Below are 15978 nucleotides of genomic sequence, written 5' to 3' on the forward strand. Positions count from 1 at the left end.
TAAAAATTTAACACGGTTCATTTCAACAAGTACCTTTAAAAATCATTATTCATGTGGGTTTTAGGGTGATCACATATTATTTACTATATCTGATCAGTTTGCAACATACATTTTAAGAACAGAGAAGTGAAATCGTGTACTAAATTGAATTTGAAATATGGTGTTTGTGGACTAATTGTATTGTTTTTTTTTCATTATTTTTGGCATTTAGAGATTAGGGCCTACTCGCGTCATTGTTCGAAGAACAACACCAGTGAAGAAAGGATTATTCGTTTTTTGTTTATTGTTTATTGTTTATTGTTTATTGTTTATTGTTTATTGTTTATTGTTTATTGTTTATTGTTTATTGTTTATTGTTTATTGTTTATTGTTTATTGTTTATTGTTTATTGTTTATTGTTTATTGTTTATTGTTTATTGTTTATTGTTTATTGTTTATTGTTTATTGTTTATTGTTTATTGTTTATTGTTTATTGTTTATTGTTTATTGTTTATTGTTTATTGTTTATTGTTTATTGTTTATTGTTTATTGTTTATTGTTTATTGTTTATTGTTTATTGTTTATTGTTTATTGTTTATTGTTTATTGTTTATTGTTTATTGTTTATTGTTTATTGTTTATTGTTTATTGTTTATTGTTTATTGTTTATTGTTTATTGTTTATTGTTTATTGTTTATTGTTTATTGTTTATTGTTTATTGTTTATTGTTTATTGTTTATTGTTTATTGTTTATTGTTTATTGTTTATTGTTTATTGTTTATTGTTTATTGTTTATTGTTTATTGTTTATTGTTTTATTGTTTATTGTTTATTGTTTATTGTTTATTGTTTATTGTTTATTGTTTATTGTTTATTGTTTATTGTTTATTGTTTATTGTTTATTGTTTATTGTTTATTGTTTATTGTTTATTGTTTATTGTTTATTGTTTATTGTTTATTGTTTATTGTTTATTGTTTATTGTTTATTGTTTATTGTTTATTGTTTATTGTTTATTGTTTATTGTTTATTGTTTATTGTTTATTGTTTATTGTTGTTTATTGTTTATTGTTTATTGTTTATTGTTTATTGTTTATTGTTTATTGTTTATTGTTTATTGTTTATTGTTTATTGTTTATTGTTTATTGTTTATTGTTTATTGTTTATTGTTTATTGTTTATTGTTTATTGTTCTGCAAGCCAGCCTGAAAAATAGCAACGAATAATCAGCGAGAGGATACGGACCGGAACAATCGGCGAAGATCAGAGCGACGAAATGGAACTAGCGATTGGAAACTCGGTTCGTGGAACTGGCCAAGAGGAGGAGGCTGACAAACGAAAATGGCCTACGATTAACTGATTTAGCTGCCTTCACGAATATGACCATTTGCAGCACCTACTTCCAACACAGCCTTCCGTATCGGTACACCTGGAGATTGCCACTGCAGACAGAAACACAAATCGACCACGTTCTGATTGATGGACGGCACTTCTCCGACATCATCGTAGCGCTAACATCGACTCTAACCACTATCTGGTGATGGTTAAGCTGCGCCCAAAACTCTCCGTCATCAACAATGTTCGCTACCGTCAGCCGCTGTGATACGACCTAAAGCGACTGAAGAAACCTGATTTCGCCCCTGCATGCCGGAAGGTAGTGAGCTTGATGGGGCCCCCCTTGCGGACTGCTGAGGGTATTTGGGACGAAGTCGACGGAACGATTGGTAAGACGAAGAGTGCAGACAGATTCTGGAGGAGAAGGACGCAGTGTGGGTGGTCGCACTGCAGTAAGGGAACCGATAGAACGTGGAACGCTATAGATGACAGCAAACCCGCTTTTTCAGGAGAAGAAACTCCGCCTGGAAGAAGTGGAGGGCGAGGAGATGGAACAGCTGTTCCGTTCTCAAGGAACACGCAAGTTTTATCAGCAACTCAAATGATCCCACAAAGGCTTCGTGCTTCGAGCCGAGATGTGCAGGGATAAGGATGGGAGCATCTTGACGGATGAACGTATGGTATGGTGAAAAGAGGAAGCAGAACTACGAAGAACATTTAAATGGCGCTGAAAGTACAGGCAGTGAAAGTCAAGGTAGCGGAGAAGATGACTAAGTCAGTTCAGCGGACGATGGGGGCCAACTACCCACTTTGAGGGAAGTTAAGGACGTCATCCAACAGCTGATGACCAATAAAGTAGCAGGTACAGATGGTATCGGAACTAAGCTAATCAAGATGGGCCCAGATAAGCTGGCCACTTGCTTGCACAAACTGATAGTCAGAATCTAGGAAACTACCGAAGGAGTGCAAGGAAGGGGTAATATGGCCCATCTACAAGAAAGGCGACAAGCTGGTGTGTGAGAACTTTCGAGCGATCGCCATCCTTAATGCCGCCTACAAAGTGATATCCCAGATCATCTTCTGTCGTCTGTCACCAATAGTAAATGAGTTCGATATCAAGATATCAAGCCGGCTTCGTTGACGGCCGCTCGACGACGGACTAGATCTTTACTATATTACGAAAATGTCGTGAATAACAGGTCCCATGCACTATCTGTTCGTTGATTTCAAGGCGGCATACGACAGTATAGAACGTGTAGAGCTATTCCCTGGGAAGCTTACCAGACTGATCAAAGCAACGGTGGATGGTGTGCAAAACTGTGTGAAGATTTCGGGCGAACACTCCAGTTTGTTCGAATCGCGCCGGGGACTAAGACAAGGTGATGGACTTTCGTGCCTGTTGTTCAACATTGCGCTAGAAGGTGTCATGCGGAGAGCCGGGTGTAACAGCCGGGGTACTATTTTCAACAGATCCAGTGAGTTTATTTGTTTCGCGGATGACATGGACATTGTAGGCTGAACATTTGCAAAGGTGGCAGAACTGTACACCCGCCTGATCCGTGAAGCAACAAAACTTGGACTGGTGGTGAATGCGTCAAAGACAAAGTACATGCTTGTGGGTGGAACCGAGCGCTACAGGGCCCGCATGGGAAGCAGTGTTATGATAGACGGGGATACCTTGGAGGTCGTCCACCTTGGATCCTTGCTAACGGCTGATAATAATGGTAGTCGTGAAATGCGAATGCGCATCGTGGAAATCGGACCTACTACGGGCTCCAGAGAAACTGTGGTCAAAAATATTCACACCCGCACCAACACTCATCGAACCGGTAGTTCTCTACGGATAGGAAACTTGGACAATGCTTGAGGAGGACTTGCAAGCACTCGGAGTATTCGAGAGACTGGTGGTTTGGACCATCTTTGGTGGTGTGCAAAAAGACGGAGTGTGGCGGCGAAGAATGAACTAAGAGCTCACCCAGCTCTACGGCGAACCCAGTATCCAGAAGGTAGCTAAAGCCGGAAGGGTACGTATCTAGCCAATAGCAGTCTGACGTGTATTATAAGATTACCCATATCTAATTTTTTTCAAATTCATAGTTTTTTTCTCGCAAAAGTGATCAGAATCGGATATTTGCGACCATAAGCAGCTGGATTTGGTTTTTATGCCTTCTGATAAGCCCAGAAAAAGACGTTGACGTTGAATAATGCATTGATTTTTCAAAATCTAAAAACTGTCTGGTTCTGATGCCAGTTATCGCCGAGCTTCCGAGCCAAGCGCACGTTCATTTTTTCGTTACGCTCGTCTACGGGAGTCGTCCACTTTTCCATTTTGCATTTTTCGGTCGTTCAGTTTACGAATACCACATCGTGATATTTGCGGACGTCTCCTCGGTGAGACGCTTACGTGTTCGCAATGCAACGACGCGAAAATACTTTCCGCATAGACTATGCGAAAGTACCAAGAAAACCGTCCTACGAGGAACTACACTATTTCGTCAGTCAAGTTCTTGGCATGAAACGCGAGGAAGTAATACGTCTGCAATGCATTAGATTCCTTAGTTGTGCATTCGCGAAAGCAAGCAACCTCGCAGTGGCCGAACGCATTGTTCGCGAGCACGATGGTCAGCATGAGATGGAAGTAGACAAAAAAATGTATCCCTTGCGTCTATGGATGGAAGACGGAGGCACCGACGTGAAAATACATGACCTGTCGGAAGATGTCCAAGACGAATCCATTACCGACTTCATGAAGAAGTACGGAGACATCATATCGATCCGAGAGCTTTTCTGGGACTCCAAATACCACTTTGGTACCATTTCGACCGGAGTGCGCGTGGTTCGCATGGTCGTCAAAAATACATCCCTACTACAATCACAATAGATTCAGAGACCACGTACATCTCTTATAATGGGCAGTTACAGACCTGTAGACACTGTAATGAGCTAGTCCATAATGGTATTACGTGCATCCAGAACAAAAAGTTGTTACTTCAAAAAATGCAAGCGGACATGGGGTCGTATGTCAACGTAGTGAAACAAGCCACTGCCTCAAAAGCGGTGATGGAAAAAGTAAATGATAAACCACGCGCCACGCAGACGAAGCCCGCTGCCGATCAACAGTCCCACCGACAAAGGACAACTACCGCTCCATCTCTATCAACGTCCAACGATCTGATGCCACCACCAGCACCCTCCTCGCTGACCGTCCAGACGACACACACCGACTCCGATTTCCCCCCACTAAGGCCCAAGCAACTACAGTCATCCAACGACAACATACAACGACGCGGCGATGAACACGATACAGACAGCTCTACAACATCATCAAACAACAGACGTTTACGCAGCCGACATCCAGGCAAGAAGATGCGACCCAACGACGAACACAACTCCAACGACGAAAATTAGAAATACAGATATGTCTAGTTACAACATCGCTACCATTAATATTAACAACATCAAAAGCGAGACCAAACTGAGCGCCCTTAGGACGTTCATACGTGCACACGAACTTGACATCGTCTTTCTACAAGAAATTGAAAACGAACAATTGTCTATCCCTGGCTTCAACGGCCAGGAGAGGGACAGCGATCGCAGTTAAACAACACATCAAGTTTTCGCACGTCGAAAAAAGCCTGGATTGTCGCATAGTAACAATAAGAGTCAACAATACAACTCTATGTTGTTGCTACGCGCACAGCGGATCAAACAACAGAGCCGAAAGAGAACGTCTCTTCGACCAAACCATCGCATACTACCTCCGCCACGACACACCCAATACAATACTAGCCGGAGGCTTCAATTGCGTAATACGTCAATGCGATGCAATCGGCAACAACCACAGTCCAGCACTTCAACGACTAGTACAACAGCTACGGATAATAGATGTATGGGAAAAACTCCGACGAAACGTCGCCGGCCCGACGTACATCACGCACAATTCAACCTCTCGACTCGACCGCATATACACAAGCGATAGCCTACGGAATGAACTGCAAACTACATACATCCACGTTTGTAGCTTTTCAGACCACAAAATTGTGACACTTCGTATATGCCTCCCAAACCTAGGAAGAGAACCGGGTCGCGACTTCTGGACACTCCGCCCGCACCTTCTAACAAACGACAATGTGGAAGAATTCAAAGCTCGATGGCAATTTTGGACACGCCAGAGACGTAATTACCCATCGTGGATGACGTGGTGGATACATTTCGCAAAGCCCAAAATAAAATCCTTTTTTCAATGGAAGTCGAAAATAGTAAACAACAGCTTCAAATGCGAACACCAGCGTCTGTACGCTGAGCTCAGACAAGCGTATGACAACTACTACAACGATTAAATATCTTGGCTGTGCATATGCACAGCATATGTTTCGAAATGGACAAATTGATATGAAATTTGCGAAAAAGAATCCACGTGTCTTGGAGGGACTCGAACCCTCAACCTCCTTGGAGGAGGTTGAGGGTTCGAGTCCCTCCAAGACACGTGGATTCTTTTTCGCAAATTTCATATCAATTTGTCCATTTCGAAACATATGCTGTGCATATGCACAGCCAAGATATTTAACAAAAAAATGGTTTTCGTACGGCCGAGTTGCCGAATAATATGCAATTAATTGTACTACAACGATCCAACTGTACTTTCAACTATAAACCGCATAAAGGGGAAAATGCTATCTCTGCAGCGAGAGTACACCAACGCCTTCCTTCGAATTAACGAAACGTTCGTCGCTGGCGAAGCACTTTCATCATTTCAACTCGGAGAAAGGAGGAAGAAGAAGACTACCATCGCACTCATACGAGGAGAGCGTGATGAAACCTACGACACATCCGAAGCGATAGAATAACATCTCTACGATTACTTTAAACAACTCTATACAGAAGAAGAACAGCAGCCTCCAGAAGACAACACATTCGAAATGGATCGAGTAATTCCAGACAACGACGAAGCTAATGCTCTATGTACGGAAGAAATATCCACAACCGAAATTCTCTGAGCAATCCGAAATGCAGTCCACCGAAAGTCTTCCGGAAACGATGGAATCCCCAACGAGTTCTACAGCCGCACGTTTGACATCATACACCGAGAGCTCAACCTAATCATCAATTTTCCAACAGAGCTCGTCGATGGCGTAATTGTCCTCGTCAAGAAGAAGAATAGCAACGATACTGCTCGTGCCTACAGACCGATTTCACTGTTAAACAGTGACTATAAAATCTTCTCTCGCGTCCTAAAAACCCGCCTCGAAAAGGTAAACAAATGCAGCGCTCAAAAATGTGCAAATCCACCCACAGCATTTTTGAAGCCATATTATCAATCAAAGATCGCTTAGCGTGTTTAATCCAACAAAAACAGAGAGCGAAGTTGATAAGCTTCGATTTCGATCACGCGTTCGATCGGGTCCGTCTCTCCTTCCTCCACCGAACCATGGCCTTACTCGGCGTCAATCGAGACTTCGTTAACCTACTCGCTCGTATAGCCAGTCTCTCATCATTACGTCTTCTAATCAACGGCCACCTCTCAGCTGTTTTCGGAATAGAACGTTCGGTTCGACAAGGTGATCCGATGTCCAGTTTGCTCTTCGCTTTTTACCTACACCCCCTCATCAGCAAACCTGAACAGATCCACGGGAAACAAACTGGTCGTCGCGTATGCAGATGACATCACCATCATATCAAGCATCGTTCAGGCCATCATCGAATCGAAATCCTTTTTCTCTCGTTTTGAATTCGCATCTGGGGCAAAACTAAACCTGCAAAAAAGCCTCTCAATAGATATCGGCGACACGAACAGCCCCAACACACTAATCGTGCCGTGGCTCCAAACAACGAACACAGTGAAGATTTTGGGCGTTGTATTTGCAAACAGCATCCGCCTGATGGTAAGGCTCAATTGGAATGCAATGATCAACAATTTCTCTCACATCACATGGTTACACGCCGGACGCTCGCTCTCATTGCACCAGAAAGTCACTCTCCTGAACGTTTTCGCCAGCTCAAAGGTATGGTACCTATCGTCAATTCTCCCACCGTCGTCTATCCACACAGCCAAACTAACGAAAGCAATGGGTAATTTCCTTTGGCGCGGTATTCCCGCATGCATTCCAATGCTACAACTGGCACGGCCAAAAAACAAGGGTGGCCTAGGTTTAAAACTCTTTACACTCAAATGTAAATCCCTCCTGCTTAACCGTCACATGCAGGAGGCAAACTGTATGCCTTACTATAGTACCCTCATGGTGCCAACCAACGATATCCTCGCCCGCTGCCCTGCGGACCTACCCGATGTGAAGACAATAAGACAGCTTCATAATCAAATTCTCGCACAGATAATGATTAACCCGTCGGCCGAAGCTATACATCGACATCTCATTGAGCAGACGGAAGAACCAAAAGTCCATACGGCACATCCTAACATACGATGGACCAAGTCGGAACGGGTCTGAAGTCTGGCGCAATATTAATGCAACGTACACACCAGTCAAGCAGTTTGACGAACATTGACTCCACCCCCACGAAAACCCTTCGGTTGCTGCTTTGTTTGAACGTGTGTGAAGTTGTTCGAACAACCATTTGACAGTTGGCGGCTCGGTTGGAAAAAATTAAAACGGTTTGATTTTAGTTTGAGTTGTCGGGGGCGGAGTCAAGGTTCGCCGAACATGTTTGAGCATTTGTAGTGAAGTTGCACAAACCCCCATATATTGTTTGATGGTTGGTACTCTAGTTGGCGCTTCGGTCGTTCGTGTGTGATATTGTTGGTCGAATAATTTGATGTTCGTGCCGCTGTTGGTAAAACTTGATGGATGTTCGAATAAACGAGAGGTGGAGTCAATGTTGGTCAAACTGCTTGACTGTGTGTACGTTCCATAACGCATCACACTTATCTCCGTCACAAAAAAGCAGCCTGTACATGTTAATAAATGAGAAGGTCGCACACAGGAAGCTATACCACACTATTGGACGCGCCGATAACGATACATGCTTGCATTGCAATGGGACAGTAGAGACAATCCGACACAAATTCAATTAATGTCCACAAGTCATCCAGGCTTGGTTACATATTCAACACAAAGTGAACACAATTATTCCCGGAAGGCGTCTACTCATTCTCTCCGACCTACTGAGGCCAACGTTAGACGGTATACCACCAACTCTGAAGACAAAAATTCTCAAACTGTTCGTCGTATACGTCACCTACATTGTCAACGTCAATGGAAGAGTAGATGTCCATGAATTAGATTTCTACCTGACATGTAAAGTTTGAATAATTCATTGTAATAATTCTTTTAATGTGCACGACCAATAAATGGCGCAGGGTTCTGATATTCTGGGTTTAATGCTCCAAAGCATTTGCTTTCAGTAGGTCAGCCACCTGATTCCTCATAGTTCTTTGTTGATTTGATACTTGGAAGAAGTCTAAATTGGCTTCAGTTTAAGTAATTGGAAATGGAGGTCTAAACTAATAGATTCGCATCAGTTCAACAGGAAGTATTCGTTGAAGAACTTGAGTTTTGTGTTAACATATTGAGTAAACATGTTTTAATTAAATTGGATTTATGGGCAGAAGTAAAGACATTTTCTACGGGAAATACTGGTGTGGACTAGTGGACCCTCTGGAGAAATTCTTATTATAGGCACCGCACACAATTTGTCGATTCGGTTTAGAGCGTTTACGCACATTCAGTGACAACAAATAGTGTTCAAGTATGCAATTCAAAATGTATTCAAATGCTCAACAATAATTTCCTTCTATTCTTCCAACCAAGGTGCTGAGCAGGATTCAAAGGAATTGTCTTTAAAAAGGCACTACACATTGTATAAGAATTATTTTTTACCGCACCAACACATCAGGAGGTAAATCATGATTCTCAAAATAGCACTTGTAGATTTGGTACGCTCTATCATTGATGTCATCGCTCGTAATGGAACATTTTTCGATCAACTCATCTGCTTCGTCCTTCTCCAAATTTTCACGCACCTTCTCCAGGATTAAGTTTTCCAGCAGCACGTCATCCGCATTGATAAAACCAACTTCTTGGAACATGCATTTCATGAATTTCTAGATGCGGATGCGAACAAATATATTAGCAGGGGCACGAATCACTTAACAGAGCACATCATACCTTGACGTCATAGCTGTCGTCGTTGAAGTTGCCCTTCAGCACTTTCAGAGCATTCTTGCCCGGCACTCCCGTTTTCTTCACACAGTTGCGAATGTGGGTTCGAATTTCTCCTCTCCGCTGAATAAGCGAACCCTGCAGTCGAATAAAATATGTATAATCGTTATTACCCGGGGAGTAAGCAGTTGCCTCCACCACCAACTGCACAACGTTCACAATTAACCTCTCATTTGCAAGAATTTAAACTCACATTAACTGCCACGATAGCAATCAACAAACAACATGCTGCAGCCTCACTGTACTTCATCGAGAACAATGGCAATAAACTTGAACTCTTGTCAAGTTGAGCGTTCCACTAGGAAAATTGACGTCGAAGAGAGATACACACGGTGCGAAGAAAGTGAATTAATTATAAAGCATAACTTCTGTGCATCAACTTACTTTTATAGACTTTCGAGCAAGGGGAGTTTGGGTTCGCTTCTATTTTGGCGTTGAATCACGCCGGCATGCCTCAACTAGACGAAAGTTTACAAACACCCGGGTCCGCCGCTGTAGGTGAAGGTTTCGCAGCGCATGCCGCAGACCGAAGTAGCTAACGGTTCTGATAAAGCTCGTTCGGCGAGGCACGTGAGAATTCATAACAGGAAATAACCCAATCAAACGAGAGTAGTGGTTGGTGATATTAGGTTTATAGTTTGATTGAGTTGTGCAAAACACGATTTATTCGGAATCTTTTAAAGGACAAATTTATTGAACAATGAACAGTACTCATTTGTAAGGTTGTATGTGCCTAAGAAGGTTGAGTCAAATGATTCTGCATAATTTACATAAGTCATGTTGGCCAAACTAAAATCTAGTTTGAAGATTTAGAAAATTTATAAGTTTCAAAACAAAATTAGTCTTGATTGGTAGTTTTTCTTGCAATTTGTTTGCAACAAAGCGTATCATATTCTGTAATGGTGGTTGAAATTTACTGCTTAAACACTATTAATAGATTTATTAGTTTTGTGAGGCAATTTAGATGCTCACATGTCTTGTTTTGGTTCCTTTAATTTGATCTATTGGATCTGTTTAATGAGTTGCCACAATTTAAGTAGTTAGCATGAACGCAAAAACATGAAAACAAAAACTTAATCCAAAATGGATAAAAAGATGGTTTATTTTTTCGCTTAAAAGCTGACTGCAGTGGCATACATTTATCACAAAACATGAGCAATGTTTTCATGCCACTCCTTCTGACAGGAGCATCTGTTGCAGTGGGACGATAATACCCCTTCGCTCGTACCGAAACCATATCCCATTAACGGCATGGCAACTCATCAGGGTAATTTAAATATTTAAATAACTTTGATAGTCTGCCCCTTCGTTTTGGTCCTGCAAAGTAAAACTGTCATTTGTTCAGGTTCAGGCTACTTCTGTGCAAGGACTAGTCGTTCTACCCCCGCCCGCCATATTGCATTGCATAAACATGACAGGCACCGATAACACAGAGAACCATGAACTGAACAGTCAAGCCTTACAATCTATCTTGATGAGATGTGTCACTTTCACGTTGGCCCGTGTAAATGGTACCTTCGTCGTCGTCGTCGCCGTCGGCCGTCATTTGAAGGCTTTGTGCCGTACGACGAAGCCCTACGAAGCGACTGTTGCGAACATGGCGGCGACATCTGCTTTTAGCATGTCCATGCCTCGGAAGATGTACTCCCATCAGTGGCGAAGCCGTGCCCTGTGACCGAAACACTTGCACAGAGGACGTAATTAATCTATTCCGAGTGTAAGGTAAATTAAACGGAACACGACAATCCTAACTCAATCCGGTTCACCCGGTCGGACGATCGGTGCCGTTACGGCGGGTGGTTATGAATGGGTATCCCATCGATGTCAACGGCGCCAACCAGCATCATTGACTGACTCGGGCTGTATACCGAGTCAGTTCCGCACAGTAGCCAGCTTCAACCGATGCGATGGCAAATGTTTCTGATGACAAATGATGTGATGGTTCACAAATTGAATAGAATTGAATTAATTTTCCAATTTCCTTTGCAGCAGCACCGTCATTCTGTGGGCTGCTAAAGTGATAACATGGTATCTACTGGCTATTTACTCTACAGTAGGTAATCTATTGAAAGTTGTTTGTCACTATTTAGACGTGGCTTGCGCATTTGATATTTATATTGAAGCTATGTCAAACATAAACCTACAAGAAACAAACTCTAATGCTTGACATTTCCACTTCTCAAAAAATATTTTAAATATATTTTCAACGACGTTACAACAAAAAGGACGTAGCATTTTGTTATTTGTGGTTCATAGGAAACAAGGAATCGTGCATTCGTTTTTCTATTTGTTGACAGAGCGTTGAGACAGTTGATGCAAAAGCATGCATTGCAAACCATCCCATCATTCGATCTTCGGAGAAAAGATACTGATGAAATGATTGGATAATAATCTTAGTTATCTATCCGCTCAGTAAACAAACTACAATGTTCGTCATGAAGAGGGAGAAACATTTTTCCACAGCTTTTGTTGTAGGTAGCAACGCCTTCGCAATGTAAACAAGCCTCGAACTGCGCTGGCTATCAGGATCATCATCAAATGCTCAAAAGATAATATTTTTTCAGCGTGCTCTTTGGTTAGGGATAATATTGTACCGCTCATTAAAAAATCTACTCTTCCGCTTATTTTTAGTAGCAACGAAAAATAAGCGCCAGATACTCGCTTAAGAAGAGCATAGAAAGACCACCAGAAAAAAGCTACTTTGATATTTTTGAAAATTTGGCTGCCGCGTGGTGGATTCTGGCGGTGAATGTTTTTGCTAAGGGAACGGCTCGGCACCTCATCCCATAGCTCCCATTTCCTTCCCATCCCATCCCATGAAAAGAAATTTGATTTGTTTCTAATTTGTGTGATTTTTTTCATCAGTGAGTACGCTTGTTAGCAAAAAGAAGCGACGAGATTGGTGCTATATTTCTTTGTTTTGCGATGAGATGAATATATTATATATGTGAGATGGAAAACGGAAACGTTTCCCTATTTGTTTTGCGGATTGATATTACACATCTATGAAAGCCTTGAAAATGTTCACGGAAGTTATCGTTGTATTGCAAGGCACAACAGTTTTGTACATGAAAAGATAATAAGACGAAATTTTTAAACAAACTACTTTTTATTTAAATTTTTATTTGGGTCTTCGGATACGAGAGTAGAAAATTAGATTTTTCAATAACTTGCTCTTAAAACTACAGATGTTTATTCATGATGAAGTCAATTCGTTTGACGATAATTCAAACTACGGACAAACTAGCTCAAACCCCTATTCACGGATTGGGAGCTAGTGGTAGATAGATGTGGATTAAGCCTGAACTTAATCTGGCGACTAGATACTCCTGTCATAAGACAAGATTAGTACTATTCCATCTAATTCCACCGCGATGCGATCTTTACAGATACGTATTTCGACCCCAACTGTAAGGTCGTCAATGTCTCGTATTTGACTCGATCCAAGAGCTACCGTTTCCCTGATCTTTAATCAACGTCGATGTTTGTACAGAGAAAACAATGGATCACCGATGAGACCTGGGGGGCGGTAGAGGAGCGAAGAGAAGCCAAACCGGGATAGGCACCCTATAACCATGGAGCACCTAAACGACTTCGAATTAGCTGATGACGTTGTACTCCTCGCTAAACGGCGCTCTGATATGCAAAGTAAGCTCAACGACCTTGCCGAGCGCTCCTGTCGGCAGGCTTAGTCATCAACGTCAACAAAACCAAATCATCAGATGTAAACACGATGACCCCTTCCAGTTTCACAGTAGCCGGGCAATCAGTGAAAAATGTTGAAAGCTTCCAATATCTTGGTAGCCAAATGGCGTCACACTGCGGTACCAAGATCGACATAGGCGCACAGATCAAGAAAGCAATGGCTTCCTTTGCGAGTTGTAGGAATATCTAGAAAAACAGGGAGATAGGTGAACGCACCAAAATAAAAATTTTCAACTCTAACGTGGAATCTGTGCTGTTATACGCTAGCGAAACGTTGTGTGTATCGTTGGAGAACACTCAGCAGGTGTTCATTAACAGATGCCTGCGGTATATAATTCGGGCCTGGTGGCCTCACAACTGGATCTCAAACAACGAGCTCCATCGTCGTTGTCAACAGAAGCCGATATCAACAGAAATTCGGGATCGGACGTGGGGCCGAGTCGGCCACACTCTACGTAAGGGCGGAAACAAAATCTGTAAACAAGCATTAGACTAGAACCCAGCGGGACATCGCAGCAGAGGCAGACCCAAGGGCTCATGGCGGCGAAGCCTCAGTAAAGAAATAAAAGAAGTCGACCGAAATCTAACATGGCAACAGGTTAAAGCGATGGATGGAGATCTTTCAAGTCGGCCCTTTGCACCACCGGAGGTGTACAGGATCCATAAGTAAGCAAGATGTTTGATATGTCGGTAGGTTCCAAGCTCTCAGTTACATCAAGTTTCCACGGCGAAAAGATGTCTCTTTCAATTGTAACATTTGATGTCGGAATTGAATGATTTTCTTTTCACACATGCTCTGCTACATCTTTTCTTTATACATAAAAAGTAGTTTGCATTTCCTGTGAGGCAATATAACTCACGAACGCATGTACTGATTTGTAAAATTTTCTCACTAGCCACCCACGGCAGGAAATCGTACGCGCACTGGGAGTTTTTGAAAGGAAAGTGCTGCGTAACATCTATGGTGGGGTGTAGATGGAAAACGGTACGTGGAGGAGGCGAATGAACCACGAGTTGCATGTAGGGAGAACCATTCATCGCTCACACCGCGAAAATCGGAAGACTGCGGTGGGTCGGGCACGTTGCAGGAGTATCGGACAGTAATCCGGTAAAAATGGTTCTCTACGACGATCCGACGAGCATGAGCATGCATGAGCATGATTGACCGCCCACGGTTGCTACTCCGTCATTGTCAGGTCAGCTATAATTACACAGAGAACCAACAGATGAAGTTTGGGACTAACATCATCTTCAATGTGTAAGAAATGGTGACCCAAAAAATAAGCAATACCAGCGCCGGCCGTGTCCGAATGCAGGTCAATTAGGGAATATGTAGGAAATTGTTGACGTGATACTCGCTTTGATAGAAGCCGACGAGTCATCTACACTTCCACGAGAGATCGCTGGGATGTTGGATATTTGGGGGTAGGGAGTGTGGCAGGGTTCGTTTTGGTAAACGGTATGTCGTGTATAGCGTGTAGTTTGATCGATGGTAATTTTTTGTAAAAGCCGCACAAAGCAGAACAAAATTTCGGTGATCGGCTGATCGTTCTGCTTACCGCACAAAGCAGAACAAAACAAAGGTGACCGGCCGATCGTTCTGCTTACTGAAGAAAAATGTCTAGACGCGATTTAAACTTTTACTTTCTAATTTATTTACACTTCGTGCGAAGCAGAACAAAATTTCGGTTACCAGCCGATCGTTCTGCTTACCGCACAGAGCAGAACAAAATTTCGATTACCGGCCGATCGTTCTGATTACTAAAGAAAACATTTCTGGACGTGATCTCAGATCTTTCTACGTCCAATACAAAACACGAACAAATCTGCACTGAACTGATTGTTTCACTTTCCAATTTACTCGCCCATACAGCAGAATCAGATATTTTGATAACCGCGCGACCGTACTGCGTCCAAAACAAAATACGAACACACTTGCACTTATAATATGCTGGTACTTGGGGTTAGGGAGCACGTGATATTTGATGAACTTTCCAGTTTGACTGTTACTCTAGCACTATATTTCAGATTTCAGATTTGTACAATTGAAACTTAAACTCTACACAATTATTACATTTCTACACTACAATATAATTATGGGAGGTGCGTGTATGTACATAACAAATTCTATTTGAACCAATCACTTTCGAGTTGGCTATCCACGCGACATATGTTTTGAAAAACAACATATGCCTTTTCTACTCGGGTGGCATATTGATGACTGCTCATAACATAGAATGTATGTCAAGAAAGAATGAGAACACGTAGCTTGAATTGGATGGTAATTTGAGCTTTTGTTTAAAAGTGTCCAAAACATATTATATTTCAAGTAAGGAAAACATGTGCATGTAATAAATTCAAAGGAGGTCGCTACGAAAGTAGGTCTGTTAATAAATTTGACTACACATGCACTTGAGTGTAATGTTGCTAAAGGCAGTTGTATCCAATGCAATTTATGACTTGTTAAATGAAATGTACATGTGAGGTCTGATCCAAACATGTTGAAGTTGTTTCAGATGAATTTCGAGATGAATAAATTAATCAACAAGATTGAGTATGCTACACACTCTTTACGATTTATCAACTTATATTTATTGTTTATGACGATCTTCAACAATATCTAAAAACAATTCCGATATTTGAATCATAAGTGTTGTAAATTTGCATAAAAAGATTAGGACATAGTAGAAAACGACCAGAGTTGATAGGAAAGAATAGAAACGTAGATTTGTATATGAAGCAGAAATGATGAAAAATGATAACCATATCAATATGTTCTATGATAAT

General features: G+C 41.7%; 1 protein-coding gene across 2 annotated transcripts in view; it reads right to left on the reverse strand.

Moving 5' to 3' along the window:
• Window positions 1-9046: 9046 nt before the first annotated feature.
• LOC134226359 (general odorant-binding protein 56d-like) overlaps window positions 9047-15978 on the reverse strand; it is a 35222-nt gene continuing 28290 nt past the window's right edge. Inside the window, exons 1-3 of one of the 2 annotated variants that reach the window (XM_062707092.1) lie at window positions 9680-9811; window positions 9433-9564; window positions 9047-9368 (exon numbers count right to left, since the gene is read on the reverse strand). In XM_062707092.1, coding sequence (XP_062563076.1) covers window positions 9141-9368; window positions 9433-9564; window positions 9680-9736 — 417 coding nt within the window. In that variant the 5' untranslated portion in view covers window positions 9737-9811 and the 3' untranslated portion in view covers window positions 9047-9140. Of the gene's footprint in view, window positions 9369-9432; window positions 9565-9679; window positions 9812-15978 lie in introns of those variants that run through there. The other variant, XM_062707093.1, reaches the window with a different exon arrangement.

The sequence above is a fragment of the Armigeres subalbatus genome, chromosome 3 (assembly GCF_024139115.2).
Source record: "Armigeres subalbatus isolate Guangzhou_Male chromosome 3, GZ_Asu_2, whole genome shotgun sequence".
Lineage (NCBI taxonomy): Eukaryota > Metazoa > Arthropoda > Insecta > Diptera > Culicidae > Armigeres > Armigeres subalbatus.